A 15,633-nucleotide genomic window follows, 5' to 3' on the forward strand; every position below is an offset into this window, starting at 1 on the left:
ATGACCCTCTTCTTGATCTCCCCTTGATGGCTCATCCAGATCCCATACAGAATGCCACCTCCCCTGAGAGTCCCCTCTCCCAAGCAGGCCCGTCGCCCTCATTCCCTGGTATTTTTCTGTCTACTGACTTGTCTAGTTTGTCTCCAGTTAGTCTGTGTCCTTGAACCTAGCCTCCGACTATGGAGCGGCCTCAGGGACGGCTCTGACCATTTGGGTCAGAGAGCCCCGCCGTAACCCCCTGTACTCAGCCCGCATGTGGTCTGGGGCAGAGGGGATGCGGGTGTCGCCTCGGGAATCGCAGCTAACCAGGCGCTGCCCACTAGAGGGCAGCCCTGCTTAGCTAGGCCGAGACGAGGGGCAGATAGGGCGGGGTGTGGGCCTTGGCCGAGGCTCCTCCCCGGTGCTGCAAAGAGGTTCTGCGCTCCCGGAGTCCTCTGAGGGGCCGGACCCCTCCCATGACTTCCAGGGACTGTCAAGGCCGGCTCCAGGAGCGGATTCAGTGGGTCGAACCGCGAGTGGGCCACATCAGTGCCGAATCCGACGATTGGGGGCGCTCTGCCCGCTCAAGGGCGCAGCCGGGGAACCCGCGCGGGAGGGACCACAACTCTATCCTGGGAAAAATGGGGAAGCTGAGGCTACCGCAGGGCAGCGACTTGTCCTGGGTCATGCAGCGAACCCGGAGTCAGCTCAACGGCCCGGGACTTTGGGTAGTCAGGGGCCGGACGCGGCCCAGCTTCCAGCTATAGTCCTGCCCCTCCCCCCAGAGCTGCTGTGGAGTGGGTAGTGGGCGTCCGGCTCACCCACCCGGCAGAGTCCGGGGGCGGGGCCACATCAGCCCCGCCCCAGCCCCATTGGCTGCGGCGCTAGGGGCGGGGCGGGGCTGCCAGATGTTGGGGCGGCAGCGACGGCGGGAGCTAGGGAGAGGGAGGAGCCGCGGAACCAGGCGGAGGGTAAGGGCGCCGCTGGCCGGCCCGCGGGGCCCTCTCCGCACCCCTCTCGCTGAAGTTCGAAGAGGAATTGGCAGGCCTGGCGGGGGCTCCGGAACGGGCATGCACAGTGCTCGGCTTGACAGTTTCCTGGGCCAGCTCCGCTGGGAACTGGTGAGGCTTGGGAGCGGTTGTGGCTTGTGAGGACGTGTGTGGGGTGCTCGGCTGCCTTCCTGCCCGAACGGCACTCGGGTGGGGGGGCTCTCCTGAGTGCCCATCCAAGACAGGATGGGGGCGGGGCGACGCAGATGGCCCAGATGGCCCGCGTCGGGTTTCGGACGGTTGGAAGCTGTGCTGGGCATCAAGTAACAGCCGCCCAGCTGGCCGTGCTGCCGGCGCGGCGGAGGAAGTTGGTGGGAGAAACTTCTTGTGGGGCGGAGCCGGGGTCTGCGAGGGACTAAAGAGGTGTGGTGCTGCTATGGATGCCTCCTATTCCAGGCTGGCCTGTACCTCTGTCCTCTATACCCCACCTGGCAGGTGCTCTATTCTTCTCTGAAAGACGCTGCGGCTTTGGGGAGCTGAATCCCTCAAGAGGCACAGGATGCCCACCCCCCAGCCCTGAGCAGGACTTACTTCCCAATGCAGGCCCGCAACCCTGCCTCCCGCCCTGGTGGCGGGTACTGACTTGCCCGGCGCTGCGTGCTGCAGCCTGCCGGACTGCCACCAGGTCGGCCGATGGGAGCCACACGAGCTTCGTGTGCCAGCGCCCCATGCCGGCCCTGTGCCCACTAGAGGCTTTGCTGCTTAGGCCTGCAGGCCAATCCAGCCCTCCTGGGCCTTCTGTTTTGGAATTGGCCTGACCAGGCAGACAGGGGTGACAAGCACTGCTCCTTCGACTTCTGCCCTCTCTTCCTCCACAGCTGTGTGGCCGGGACACAGACTCACCCCCAATGCCTGGCCCCCTTCCGCAACCCCCCAAACCTGGCCCAGGCATGCGGCTCAAGCACCGGCTCAGGGCCTCAGATGCCTTGGAAGAGGACTCAGCCTGTGGTGTGGAGGAAGAGGAGGAAGAAGCTGTGGTGACAGGAGACAGGGGTGCAGCCTTGGGGGGCCCCAGGGAGCATGCCCTAGACTGGGACTCTGGCTTCTCAGAGGTGTCAGGCAGCACATGGAGAGAGGAAGAGCTGCCTGTACTCCAGCATCCACCACCCTCAGCATGGCACCCCCGTAGACAGCGCCTCTCGGCCAGTGGCATCCCCCTGCCTGGCAGAGCTCCTGCGGCCAGTGTACCACCTGCCCACCGACCACGGCCCAAGTCCACCCCAGATGCCTGCCTGGAGCACTGGCAGGGGCTGGAAGCTGAGGACTGGACAGCAGCCCTGCTTAGCAGAGGTCGTAGTCGCCAGCCCCTGGTGCTGGGGGACAACTGTTTTGCTGACTTGGTGCACAACTGGATGGAGCTGCCCGAGGCAGCAGGTGAGGGGGACAGTGGGGGTGGGCCCCGTGCCCGTGCTCGGCCCCCCCCAGTTCCTGCTTGGCCTCTCTGAGCAGCTGCGGCGCCAGCTGGCCAGGGCACGCCGGGCAGCAGTGGCAGGAAAGCGACTGTCATGCCCACCTCGCCCGGAACCCGAACTGCCTGCAGATGTCTCACGCTTTGCAGCCCTCATGAGTTGCCGCAGTCGCCAGCCCATCATCTGCAATGATGTTGTCAGCTACCTCTGACCCTGCCCTCCAGCCTGGGACAATAAAGGCCTTTCTCTGCACTGTTCTGGTTCCATACCCCTGAGGCTCCAGGAGGCAGCCTCAGTCCTGCAAGGCACAACTCAGGCAGGCAAATCTAAAGAGCCTTTTCCCTCCCTGCAGGGGTCCCTGTCACGTCCATGTCACACCCCATGTGTCTGCCCCGTGTTCCATCATCCATCCTGTCCACTTACACCTTCCTTCAACAAGCATTTATTAAGCGCCTACCGTGGGCTTGGGATGCATGGCTCAACAGAGCTGGGTGGTGGGGCTGCTGCCTTGTCACAGCTTGTAGTGCAAGGGTGGGAAGGTAACGTCCTCCTTCTCACCCTCATAGCTGAGCTCCAATACCAGCACCCGCTGCCCAGGCTCAGGCACCTGGCGTGTCACCTCCAGCACCAGATCCGTCACCCTGGTGGCATGGGGGGGAGAGGGGTGGGGAGATTGGGTAGGTGAGCGGTGGCAGGCAGAGAGTGTCCTAGCATGGACTATAGGGTGTTGGCGGGCCATAAGGAGCCCAAGCCAGGAGCAGGAGCAGCCCAAGACAGGAAACATCTGAAACTATTTTAGGAGCGGCTGGCGGGGTGGGCAGGAGGCAGGAAGCTGTGAGTCCTCTGGGAGAGGGCCGTGAAAGGGGAGCTGAGCAGGGCGTGAGCTGGTGGGGCTGGCCAAGCAGGCAGCTCCTAGAGGCCTCTCCTCAGGCTCTTGGCCCTCACCCCACCCCCAGCCCATTTGCTGGCTCCATTTGGCAAAAGAAAACTTCAGGAAGGTGTGAGGGGCCCAAATGGGATTGGGAAGAGGAAAGGCTGCTTGTCCCCCACCTCCCACCTCCAGGGACAGAATGAGGTTAAAGCCAGGTGTGGGCTCACCTGCGGGACAGGTGCTGGTCCTGCTTTTCAGGAGACCATCCTGCTGAGTAGAGCAGGGCCTTCCCGTGCAGCAGCATCCTCACCCTCAGCCCATTTAGTTTCTAGAGAGAGACAGGTTAGGTGCCAGCTGGGCCAGGCTGGGCCAGACCTGGGGGAAGGGCAGGAATGGGGCACACCTGGACATGGGCCAGCAGTGACTCCAGGGTCCTCTCGGGCTGCCCAGCAGGCACTTCCAGGCGGTCCCAACAGGTCCACTTCCAGTGATGGAACTGGGGGGCGGTAGTGGGGAGGAGTGAGAAGCTTCTTACACACACACCCTCCCCCTACCCCAGTTACCAATAGCTTATGGCCCCTTTCCTAGGGGAGGAGCTGGACTAGAGGCAGGAAGCAGAAGCCAGGGGGTGGGGGTGGAAGGTGGGATCTGGGCCCAGAATCTCAACACCCTCCCCGCCCATGCTGGGGCCAGCACAGGAAATGGGGCTACGGGGCCCCCACACAGGGAAACAGGCGATCCATCACACGGGCTGGTTGTGTGTGTGTGTGTGTGTGTGTGTGTGTGTGTGTGTGTGTTGGGGGGGCAATGCTTCCTGAGGAAGCGGGAGCAGGGCCGCTGCAGTCTCTGATAAAGCTGCTTGTTCCTCAAATGCAAGGCTGGATGCTGGGGGTGGGGTAAATCCTGTCCCCTAATCCTTTACCACCAGGGCCTTGGACTACTCATGGGCACATGGCAAGGGGCACAGTGACTCTAGCAGGAACACAGTCCACAGAGGACTCCTCTTCCTGTTCCTTTGTTCCTTCCTTATTTCTGGAGTCTTGGGGTTCTGGTACCCAGAGCTGAGGGCATAAGGGTGGCAGGCAGCCAGGGACCAAGACAGGAGGAGTTCTGCCAGCTCCCCAGAAAACACAGTGGGGTCAAGCTGAGACGAGGCCAGAGGTGAGATGGGGGACCCTTCCCCTCCCCCTCCTCCATGGACAAAGGCAGCTTGTGTTCTAGCTAGAGGAGGGGCCCCTCACAAAGGGGCTCTGTGTGCTGTGCCCTGAGGGACCCCAGGGCTGCTCAGCAAAAGCCCAGTGCTGGCCCATGACCTCTCCCCTCTCCCCCGGTGAGGGAATTCTCTCTGTACCCTCTTCTCTGCCCTAAGGAAATGCCAACTATCGCAGAACCTGGGCACACAGCCAGGGGCATTCATAGCCCTACACTTGAAGGAACACACATGTACACAAGCCCGCGTGTACTCACATGCACACACATGCAAGCCCACATTGTGAAAGAGCCCTGCAGTCCCATCTGGCACACAGATGTGCAAGCATGCTCCCTCCATGCCCACACACCACAGGGCCAGGGATGCCCAGACCTGTGTGCACTCACACCTGTGACATGAATGCACACATCCCCACAGGGCTGCACACCCCACACCGGTGGTGGTGAGCTCAGTGCCCTTTAACTCAGGTCGAGGGGGAGGGCCAGGATCCCCATGTTTGCAGGCCGATATTAGGCTCTGTTTGGGGCTAGGGCCCTATTCCCCCTCCCCCTCAGGGGCACTCCTGGGAAGGAGGGAACTGCGGGGGATGTCTGGCTCCACTAATGAGTTAAAGCTGCAGCTCCCCCAGACCCGGACTGTTGGGGGGTGGGGGTGGCTGACGGCTGCTTCCTGTGTCTGACAGGTCCCAGCCTGGCTTTGCAGCAGGGAGGCGACTGGAGGGAGTCTTGAGGACTCCCCCAGAGTCTGGGTCCTGATGAGAGCCTGAAGCTAAAGTAGGGCCTGTTTGGGTAGGTGCAGGGAAAACTCAGGTCTGGTATGGGTGGGGTGTCAAGGGCTCACCTCCTGGATGGCTGGGGCGTGAGGTACCCAGCGGCTAAAGTAGTTTTCAGCCAGGTTCAGGTAGCTGTGGCGAAAGGCACTGCGGGGCCGTGGGCTGCCCACCACCTTATACAGCTCCAGGCCCACCAGGCCAGCCACAGCTGCCGTAGTAGTGGCAATGGCTGGGGTAATCCGGCCCACAATTCGCTTGGTCTGCCAAGGACAGGAGATTTGGTCTGGGCCCAAGGCATAAGGTTAGGGTTTGACCCCCACCTCCAGGCCTGAGCCCCAAGGGGCAGGGTACCTTGGTGCGGTCTGCTGGTGGGATCCCATAGTTCTGAGCTCGCAGGCTCGCCGCTGCCGCCACAAAATCCACATGGAAATCATCGTCCTGTGAGGCCCAAGGCACAGTAGTATTAACATTGTCCCAGTGCCCCTCACCTCAGCCGACCCTGTGCCACTGCACAGCTCTTCACACAATTCGGTGGGGTGGATGCTCACATCTCCCCACTTAACAGATAAGGAGGCTGAGGCTCGGGGAAGATGAGCTGCTTCTGGGGTCCTTCTGGGAGGAAAACTCAGGCCAAGGGGCTTCAAAGCTACCTTCTTAGCTCTTGACCTTCCCCAACAACCTCTCTCGCCCCGCCCTTCACCCCCACTTGGGCTCCCACCTTCTCAAATGTCAAGGGTTCCAGGGGAGGGCCCACAGTCCAGATTTCCAGGGCTTCATGCAGTTTCTTCGACTGCTCAGGGCCTGTCAGGGGAAGGGGGTGTTGGGGCAGTCCTTAGCCCCCATGTCCTGCACTCTTCTGGAGCCTGCTGCCTATCCTTGGTCCCTGCCAAGCCTATCACTTACCACTTTCAGGGAGACCCCTTGATGGATGGTGCAATCTCCTCTCCAGCAGCCCCAGCCCTCACCTGTGTGTGTGTGTGTGCCCATGCACACCTATGTGACTCTGTTCTCATCTGGGGGCCACAGCTAGTTGCTCCCTAGGACCCAGTGGTTTGTGTTTTTTTGTTTGTTTGGTTTTTGTTTTTGTTTTTTTTGGCTGAAAGTCTGCCAAAGGAATGGGGGTGGGGGAGTGGGGTGTGGGTGGGGTAGGCAGCAGGGAGAGGACCTACTGAGGGGCCAGAGGATGAACCCAAGGCTAGAGAGAAGCAAGGTCAGAGGGCCTGAGAGGTATTGAGTTGGCTTCAGGGCCCCCAGACCCCGTCTTCTTTCTGCAGCACAGGCTGAGGAGGGTCAGGCCTTTGGGTGGCAGCACGGGGGGCCAGGGTCAGGGACCTCACCAAACTCAGCATAAGCCGAAGCCAGCTCCAGGTCACTAGCAAAAATGGGGGCTAAGTCCTGTGGGTCAGGCAATGGCAGCAACTTCAGCAGTCGCCTGAACGCAGTCTGGTCCCGTGAGCCAGGCAGCCCATGCATCTGGGCATACAGGTTGGCAGCCGCTAGCACGTAGAGGAGATGCGTGTCCTGCAGTGAGACCAAGAGCAGGGGTGGCTGCATGGGCTTGAGCGAGCTTGTGTGGGTGCATGGGGTGGGGGTCACCGCCCATTTGTGGATCTGTTTGAGTGCCTGCCTCTGCCTCCCATGTGGACACCCACATGTGCACAAACACGGCTCTCTCCCTCTCAGCATCTGTGCATCTCTACAAAATATAGAGGTGCCCCCCTCCGCTCTGAGGGGCCATATTCCCATCTCAGGGCTGCCAAGGGACTCCACTCACTTGGCTGGCGTCAAACTCCAACGGCCGGGGACACTGTTTGGGACCCGACCAGAAAAGAGTTCCATCCTCTAGCACCTAGGGAAATGGAGGCTGCTGGGCTCAGCCGGGTCACCCTGAGCCCTCAGCCTCCTGAGGAGGCCCTCAGCCTCCTGACCCCTAGCCACCCACTTTGTCGGGTGGGAAGCGGCTCAGCAGCTGTGTGATGCCATAATGGAAGCAGAGTTGCCACTGGCCAAGGGCCCAAAGCACGCAGTCTTGCCAGGTCTGTGGACGCTCTCTCAGGACACCCAGCACCACCTGCTGCAGGGTCAGCACCTGTGACTCATCCAAGTGTGCCAGAGACGTGAATGCCCTGCGGACAGAGGAGAAAGTTTGAGGCTAAGCCCTAAGCCTCTTGGTGTTAGGGAGCCTGGACTCCCATTCACCCTTGTTGGCGGTCTTACTGTTGGTGGCAGTTGATGGTCTCGGCAGACAGACGGAAAAGTCCTTCAAACTCATCCCGGGCCCACTGTGAGGGGAGGGAGGAGCCATGAGGTGCCGGCTGGCAAAGAGGTCTGCAGCTGAGGACTGAGCCAGGTGGGTAGGAGTCTCTGGGGTTCTTCCCACCTGCAAGGTGTGCTCGGTTGTGCTGGGGAAGTGCCGCACGGTGCAGACAGGGTAGGAGGCATCCTCAGAAGCTGCAGCGGAGGCGGGGGCTCTGTAGTCCTCAGTCACGTGTGGTATGAACACACAAGCACTGCCCAAGGTGCCCTTGGTGCCCGCCTCCAGTAGTGGCTTCAGATAGTGGGTGCAGCGAGCAGCCACATAGCGCCCTGGCGAGGGGGGGCAGAGGGTCAGAAGTGGGGCTGGCACAGCCTCGGACAAGGGGTGAGTTCTAGGCTTGAGCACTCACGGGCCTGGAAACTGTCCAGGGCAGCAGCCACGCCATCCACACTGGAGAAGAAGTTGTCCCCATAGATGTGCTCTGTAGTAAGATCCAGCTGGTAGGTGAGTGGGGTCACCTGCAAATCTGAGTTCAGGCGGTGAGCGGCCTCTGCAGCCACCTCCGCCTTTGGCCTCTGAGAAGAAAGCAGGAAGACGTTGGGTGGGGGAAGGGGCGCATTGTGGGAGGACAGTCCAGGACATGGGTGTGGGGACGGGTCGGCACTCACACCAAAGTCCTGGGGCCTGAAGAGAAACTGCCGGCTGAGGTTGGAGCGCTCCACGTGGTCCATGTCAGCAACAGTCACGCCCCCACTGCCGCCGGCACCCAGGCCCACTAGGGCAAAGCCTTTGAGCAGCTCGCAGCCGATAGCGCCAGCACCCACCTGCCAGCAGGAGCAACCTTAGCCAGAGGGCCAGGCCTTGCCCTTCCACATACTCCCAACCTCACCACATAGCTCACCAGGAGGTAGTGCTGGTGGCTCAGCTTCTCCTGAAAACCGGCCCCAAACACTGCAATTTGCCCGTCATAGCGGCAGTCTCTCTAGGGGACACAGACAGGGGTCAGTGATGGCCACTGGCCTGTGCTGCATCTCCCTCCTGCACCCAGTTTTCCAGGTCAGGATCTCGGGACCGTTCTTCCTCTTTCTCCCCCAGTCCTGAGTTTGGATAAGGCTTGCACCCCTACCCCAGGTTCTCACCGGTGCATAGTCCTCAGAATTGGGAAAGGGCTCCTCATCTTCTGGAAGGCAATCAAGGGCATCAAAGTACAGCCACTGGTCCAGGGGCATAAACTTCTTGGAGACTGCCTAGAAGTCAGCACTTCAGTCTGGGGACTCTTCCCACCTCCTAATCCCCTCAGATCCTGGCTGAGGGCTGCACCCAGGTTGGTGAAGCTCCCAGGGCTGCTATCTGGTATTGGGCACCCTGTGGCACCCACACCGACCTCTGCACCCTTCCCAGCCCCGCCCTGCCTCTGCCTGTGCCCACCTTCAGCACTTCCTGAGCAGCCACTGCACCCAGCACGGCTGCCATGGGGCTCAAGCCACCAGCACTGCTCAGGGCAACTGTCCGCACCAGAGCCTTATCCAGCTGCTCTTCCAAAGGCTCTCCTTCCGTCCCCTTCAGTGATTCCAGGGCCTGGGCTAGGTCCACCACCATCTCTGCATCAACCTATCGGGTAGAACTCTGTGGGTAAAGCAGCCCCAGCTTGAGCTCCACTCCGCATTTGAATCCTTCAGGCAGCCAACCACCCTGTTCCACAGAAGAGGAAGCAGAAGCCTGAGTGGGAGGGCCCCACTAGCGGATGCCCGGTGCCAGACAATGGCCCTGGAGGCTTTCCCAACCTGGGGGCACCTTCCAGGCCAGATCTTAGGGGTTAGGAGTAGCATGGGTCCCCAGGCTTTGTGCTTGGCCCTTCCATGGATCCAGCCTCTGGTCTATAGATAGTGTTTATCATCTCCTTTATATGAGTGGGAAACTGCTTCTGGATTCAGTCTTGGATCTGTAAGACAGTCATTGTTGCCTCCTGGTAGGTGAGGCCCCGTTAAGACAGAGGCTGGAGGGAGGGGCAACGGGGCCACTCACAGGATCCCAGGGCTTAGGAGGGCGGCCATGGAGCTGCTGAAACTTGTGCAGTGCATGGAAGGCCTGATGCAGGCAGTGGGCACGGTGAACTTCCTGGGGACTCTGGGCCACAACACGGGGCTGAAGCAGGGCTGTGTCCAGGGGCTCCTGCAGGGGGCACTCGGTTCAGGGTCATGTCCAGAACACTGCGGGTCCCTCGAGGCACCCAAGCTCCCCAACCTCAGGTGCACTTGAACTCACGTGGCTCACAGTCTTGGGTCTCTTGACCTCAGTGACAGCCCCACCACGCAAGTAACGAGAGAAAGTTGTTGTGTCCCCAATCTCCAAGGTCCCATCCCCTAGGGGAGATCGAGCCTGATCAGTATGCCCTCTGAACCTGAGTAGTTCCCCACACCCCATCCTGTCTTGCATCTACATTCTTGATGTTGCTCCACCCTGAGGAAGGGGGAGGGAGAACTTATCTCCAAGGACCAGGTTGTGTCCACCCCCAGTGGGGACCTGGGCACTGAGCCTGGAGTTGGAGTGGGGTTGACTTAACTCTGCACGTGGAGAGGCCGAGGAGCACAGCCGTTGAGCTCCACCATGCCCTCAATGCCTGAGAAAGTCACCAAATCCCCACTGTTGAAGCGGTGGGCATCAGCCTCTTCTCTCAGAGTGAGAATGCCAGGGGAGCCCTGGATAAGAGGTGGCTTGCTCAGGGCTGCCTGTCCCTGCATTCCACAGGCTCTGGCAGCCCCTCCTTAGTAGGTGAGCACCCCCCACATTAGCACCCACCTGGGAGATGTGCTGGATGGCAGCCATCAGGGGTTCTGCCTCTGTAGGGTCCTGCACAGTGAAGTCCTCACCAAAGTCACAGAACAACTGCCTGTGGTGGGGTGGGAGGGGTCACTGAGATGGCTCAGTGGTTAACTGCCACAGTTGTGGTGAAGGGTGACGTATACTAGGGCAAGCCCAGAGGAATTGGGAAAAGAATGCTGGGAGAGGCTTGGAAGCTGGAGTTTGAAGGGTTTACTGGATCAAGTCTGGAGGCTGGGGTAGAGGAAGCAGACAAATGGGACTGGGGACTGTATAATCAAGAGGGGATGCTGGGACAGGCCTGAGGTTGGGTGGAGGGGCTCTAGAGCAAGCCTGGAGCTGGGGACAGCACTGGGACCAGTTGCTGCCTGTGACGTGGCAGGCTAGGTAAGCCATCTCACCCCACGAGGCCTCGGGTGTCAGCCACCAGAAAGCAGACTCCGTGTTTATGGCAAATGGTGCCCACCTTCAGCTGCTCCTGTAGCTCCGAGGCAGTCAGCACCACCACCTGGGTGGACCTCATGATCAGCAGGGCCAGAGCCACTTCAAGCCCACCCTGCTGCTAAAGGCTGGAGGGGGACACTGGGCTGGCCTGGAGAGTAGGGCTGGGAGGGTACCTGGAAGTCCAACAGCAGGTCCTCGGTGATGTCACCTGTGTGGATGCACACCTGTACAGCTCCATTGAGCTTAGCCAGAAGTTCTTGAGATGCCTCAGCCCTGCTCCTTCCCAAGTCCTGCTCTGAGAGGAAAAACTAAAGAGAGACCCAGTCTGGCTTTAGCAAGGAGTTTTCTCTTGGGCCCTATCCCCAAGGGCTATGGTCTGGAAACCCATAGCCCCCCAGGACCCTCACCTGGGCAGACAGGTCAGACCAGCAGGTAGGGTGGGGATCATGAAGAGTGAGACTGCCCACGCCCATCAGGACCAGGTTTTTGGCCACCTCAGCCCCCAGGCCCTGCAGGCCTGACAGTAGCACCTTGGCTCCCTGAATCCTCTGCATGGCTGGCAAGCCCAGCACATACCTGTGGGTGGGAAGTAAGAGGGCAGGCGATTGGAGATCAGAAGTCAGAAGGCCACCCCGCTCTCCTCCCCACCTCGGGCCTCACAGCTGCCGCGAGTACAGCTCTTCATCCAGCGACTTGGAGGTCTCCAAGACATCCATCCTGAGGCCTGGGGCCGGAAAACAGGCTGCAGCGCTTACAGATAGGGTCTCTGTGTGGCAGGCAGTGCCAGCAGGAGCCAGTGCAAACAGGCACTAAGGCTAAGGAGTGAAGCACACTGCCGGTCACAGCTTTCTTCCTGGCTCCTCTGTCATTTCCGGGCAAAGCAAAAGTGAAAGTGAAGCTAGACTGAGCAGGCTCCTGGTCCTGCCTCCAGCCTGTCCAGCACAGCCTAGCCTGGCAAAGAAGAGTTCTGGCAGCCCTAGGGCACTGGCAAGGTAGGACAGAATTCCTGGATCTGTTCCCCCTCTGGGAGAGCAGGTATTTCTCTTGAGGAAGGCGGCAGGGCCATAGGAGGGATCCATGCGGTCTCCTGTAGCTCCCTAGATGTCCTGAAACCTCAGGCCCCTATCCCCGTTAGGGGCCCCTGCCTGGATGGGCTTCCTGCCCACAGAGTACCGATGGAAACTCCCTTGTCCTGAGGACTCGCCTGGTCTCCTAACCACACACAGAGACTTAGAGACCCTAGAGGGCAGAGCCAGTCCCAGAGGCTGTGAGAGCTTATGTCCCACATCCAGGGCTTAAACTACAGACTTGGGGTGGAGCCTAGCATCTTTGAGAGTGCCTGCGAGAGCTTATGTCCCACATCCAGGGCTTAAACTACAGACTTGGGGTGGAGCCTAGCATCTTTGAGAGTGCCTGCGTGCCCCTAAGCCATCTCCTCAGGGATCAGGGATTCCCCTCTGCCCACAGCTGCCTGGTCAGGACAGTTGGCAGCCCTAGGTGGCCAGTCAGGATCTCTCACTGATGAGTGCCAGGACTCAAAGAGGGTTCTCAGTCTCTGAGTGCCAGCCCTGAGAGTGGGAGGCATGGGGCAGCCATGATCACGTGTCCTTATTTGTCATTTAAACTTTTATTTTGAAATAATTATAGACTCAGAGGAAGCTGCAAAAATAGAAAAGAGAGGTCCTGTGTACCTTTCACCCACAGATGTCCCCTTCTGCCTTCTTAGGAACTTGGGGCCAGTTCTTTAGAAGATGGACCACAGCTCCCCACAAAACTCCACAATAGCTAAACCAGGTGCTATCATAAATTCTTTTTTTTAAATTGAGGTAAAATCCATACAACATTAAAATAACCATTTTAAAGTACACAATGTAGTGGCATTTAGTGTAGTGACAATGTTGTGCAACCACCATCTCTCTCTAGTTTCAAGACTTCATCACCCACTGAAAAACACCACGACCATGTTAAATAATTGCTACCCATCCCACATCCCACATCTCACCCCCTGGCAAACACTTATATGCTTTCTGTCGCTAGGCATTTGCCCATTCTGGATATTTTATATAAAAGGAATCATACAAAATGTGACCTTTGGTATCTGTTTTCCTTCACTTAACATAATCTTTTTGAGGTTAATCCAAATTGTAGCATGTATCAGTACATCATTCCTTTTTATGGCTGAATAATATTCCATCAGAGGCATATATCACAATTTGTTATCCAGTCACCTGTTGACATTTGAGTTGTTTATACCTTTTGGATATTATGAATAGTGCTACTACGATTGTTCTTGAACAAGTATTTGAGTACTTGTTTTCAATTCTTTTGTGTGTATGTCTAGGAGTAGAATTGCTGGGTCACATGGTAATTCTATGTTTAATTTTTTGACAGACCAACAAGCTATTTTCCACAAGCAATGTACAGAAGTGATCTCCACATCATGGCCAAACTGGTTTTCCTTTTTTTTTTTTCCAAATTATATCCATCCTAGAGGGTGTAAAGTAGTAGGTAATTGTGGGTTTTTTTTTTTTTCATTCAGTGAACATTTATTGGCTGTGTTATACATACTAGGTACAGAAACCAGGGCCAGATTCTGAAGTAAGTGGTATCTTCAAATAGATACCAAAAGGCATTTGATGAAATTCAACATCCATTCCTGATTTTTTTTTAACTCTTATTAAAATGGAAATAGATAGATTTTTTAAAATTGTGGTTTTAACCATTTTTAAATGTACAATTCGGTGGCATTAAGTACATTCACAATATTGTGTAACCATCACCACTATTTCCAGAACTTTTTCTTTATCCCAAAGAGAAATACTGTATCCATTGAACAGTAACTCTTCAACAATCTTAGATCCCCTGTTTCCCTAGGGCTTCTATTCTATTTTGTCTCTATGACTTTGCCTATTCTAGGTACCTAATGTAGGTGGAATCATAAAGTATTTGCCCTTTTGTGTCTGGTTTATTTCACTTAGCATACCTTTTCAACATTCATCTAGGTTGTAGCATGTATCAGAATTTCGGTCCTTTTTTTTATTGTGATAAAATATGCATAAAATGAAATTTACCATTTTAACATCTTTAAATGTACGGTTCAGTAGCATTAAAGACATTCACATTGTTGTACCACTGTCACCACCATTCATCTCCAGAACTTCATCCTCCTAAACTGAAACTCTCAACCCATTAAACAATAACTTCCCATTCCCTCCTTCCCCACCCGTGGCAACAACCATTCTACTTTCTGTCTCTATGAATTTGACTACTCTAGGTATCTCATATAAATGGAATTATACAGTATTTGTCCTCTGTGCCTGGATTATTTCACTTAGCTTAATGTCTTCAAGGTTCATCTATGTTATAGCATGTTTCAGATTTTTTTTTTTTTACTATTTTTTTTAAATTAATTAATTAATTTATTTATTTATGGCTGTGTTGGGTCTTCGTTTCTGTGCGAGGGCTTTCTCTAGTTGTGGCAAGTGGGGGCCACTCTTCATCGCGGTGCACGGGCCTCTCACTATCGCGGCCTCTCTTGTTGCGGAGCACAGGCTCCAGACGCGCAGGCTCAGCAGTTGTGGCTCACGGGCCTAGTTGCTCCGCGGCATGTGGGATCTTCCCAGACCAGGGCTCGAACCCATGTCCCCTGCATTGGCAAGCAGATTCTCAACCACTGCACCACCAGGGAAGCCCCTCAGAATTTTTTAAAAGGCTGAGTAATATTCCATTGTATGTATAGACCCAGAGTTTTGTAGTTTTCCCTCACAGAGATCTTGTACATATTTTGTTAGATTTATACCTAAATATTTGTTTTCTTTTTTCTTCTTCTTTTTTGGTGCTGAAGTAAATGGTATTGGGCTTTTAATTTTAATTGTTGGGACTTCCCTGGTGGTCCAGTGGCTAAGACTCCATGTTCCCAATGCAGGGGGCCCAGGTTCAATCCCTGGTCAGGGAACTACATCCCACGTGCCGCAACTAAGAGTCCGCATGCCACAACGAAGATCCCACGTGCTGCAACTAAGACCTGATACAGTCAACTAAATATTTTTAAAAAAATAAAAAATAAAAATAATTTGAATTGTTCATTACTGATCTATAAGAAAGCTATTAGCCAGCCACTGCACCCTTAACTTGATGCTACACTTCCCCTCACTAACCGTCCTTGTCTCAAGGCAGCACCAGAGGGGTCCAACTCCCACAACCAAGAGCGTCACTTCCTCCCCAAGAAGCCCAAGGCTCCTCCACACCTGCTGGAGAGCAGCTGGGCACTCTCAGCCTGAAGCATTCTCCCCTGTGCCAGGTCCATGCTGGGATCTGCAGAAACAGGTGAACTCCCATCCAGTAGTGAGAGAGGAAAGTTTAGGGGTCCTCATCCAAGCTAGGAGTTCAAAGGGAAGTCTTCTGGGAGAAAGTGCTTTTGAAGCTAAGATGCAGAGGCTAGCAATTTGGCTGGCAGAGGTGAAAGGTGGAGAAGAGGGGGGTGTCACTGGTTATTTGTTGTGCTTGCTGTGAGTTCCCTGTGTGTCTAGACCCTAGTTCACCCATTCGCTTTCCTGCTTATGGCCTTTGCGCTGTGCCCAGGTTAGAGACTGTGGACAAAGATGAGGTGATGTCACTCTTGCTACAGTCTCCCTGTGCCCTATGAGAGGGCAAATGCCTAAGGGTGAAGCTGCTGGGTCTGGGTCTAGGTGAAGGTCCCGCTTTAGAAAATCATGCCAGACAGTTCTCCAAAGTGAGTGCAAATTTACACTCCCAGAGTCAGGAAGAAAAGACTCTATCTTTTTTATTTCACAAAGAAATCTGGCCCCCCTCCTCTCCCTAC

At 56.3% G+C, this 15,633-nt stretch overlaps 2 protein-coding genes across 6 annotated transcripts; one reads left to right on the plus strand and one right to left on the minus strand.

Moving 5' to 3' along the window:
- Positions 1–923: 923 nt before the first annotated feature.
- INKA1 (inka box actin regulator 1) lies at positions 924–2,700 on the plus strand. Its single transcript, XM_036867756.1, is given in 3 exon segments — positions 924–1,100; positions 1,847–2,443; positions 2,445–2,700. Coding segments are annotated over 3 exon segments (852 nt in total). The 5' UTR covers positions 924–1,049; the 3' UTR covers positions 2,649–2,700.
- A 167-nt stretch (positions 2,701–2,867) lies between these two features.
- Positions 2,868–11,748, minus strand: UBA7 (ubiquitin like modifier activating enzyme 7). 5 transcript variants are annotated; one of them, XM_036870596.1, is made up of 24 exons: positions 11,472–11,748; positions 11,219–11,387; positions 10,985–11,101; positions 10,769–10,875; positions 10,347–10,437; positions 10,111–10,246; positions 9,813–9,910; positions 9,573–9,719; positions 8,976–9,158; positions 8,687–8,794; positions 8,449–8,529; positions 8,216–8,371; positions 7,957–8,122; positions 7,671–7,876; positions 7,508–7,572; positions 7,233–7,416; positions 7,065–7,139; positions 6,628–6,811; positions 6,009–6,091; positions 5,642–5,728; positions 5,359–5,550; positions 3,712–3,804; positions 3,536–3,636; positions 2,868–3,078 (listed from the first exon to the last, which is right to left on the minus strand). In XM_036870596.1, the coding sequence occupies exons 1-24, from the start codon at positions 11,525–11,527 to the stop codon at positions 2,949–2,951; spliced, it is 3,015 nt and encodes a 1,004-aa protein (XP_036726491.1). In that variant the 5' UTR covers positions 11,528–11,748; the 3' UTR covers positions 2,868–2,948. The 5 variants fall into 5 exon arrangements, with proteins under 5 accessions (XP_036726491.1, XP_036726490.1, XP_036726493.1 ...); XM_036870595.1 differs by having other exon boundaries at positions 10,985–11,119; positions 11,472–11,746; XM_036870598.1 differs by lacking the exon at positions 10,769–10,875 and having other exon boundaries at positions 11,472–11,747.
- Between the last annotated feature and the right edge of the window lie 3,885 nt (positions 11,749–15,633).

Source organism: Balaenoptera musculus, chromosome 11 (genome assembly GCF_009873245.2).
Source record: "Balaenoptera musculus isolate JJ_BM4_2016_0621 chromosome 11, mBalMus1.pri.v3, whole genome shotgun sequence".
Classification (NCBI taxonomy): Eukaryota; Metazoa; Chordata; class Mammalia; order Artiodactyla; family Balaenopteridae; genus Balaenoptera; species Balaenoptera musculus.

Coding starts and splice junctions, on each gene's coding strand:
- UBA7 (XM_036870595.1), bottom strand. CDS start 11,527: ATGGATGTCTTGGAGACCTCCAAGTCGCTGGATGAAGAGCTGTACTCG. Junction 8,530..8,686: donor ATTCTGAGGACTATGCACCG/GTGAGAACCTGG, acceptor TGTGTCCCCTAG/AGAGACTGCCGCTATGACGG. Junction 8,123..8,215: donor TCAGGCCCCAGGACTTTGGT/GTGAGTGCCGAC, acceptor CTTTCTTCTCAG/AGGCCAAAGGCGGAGGTGGC.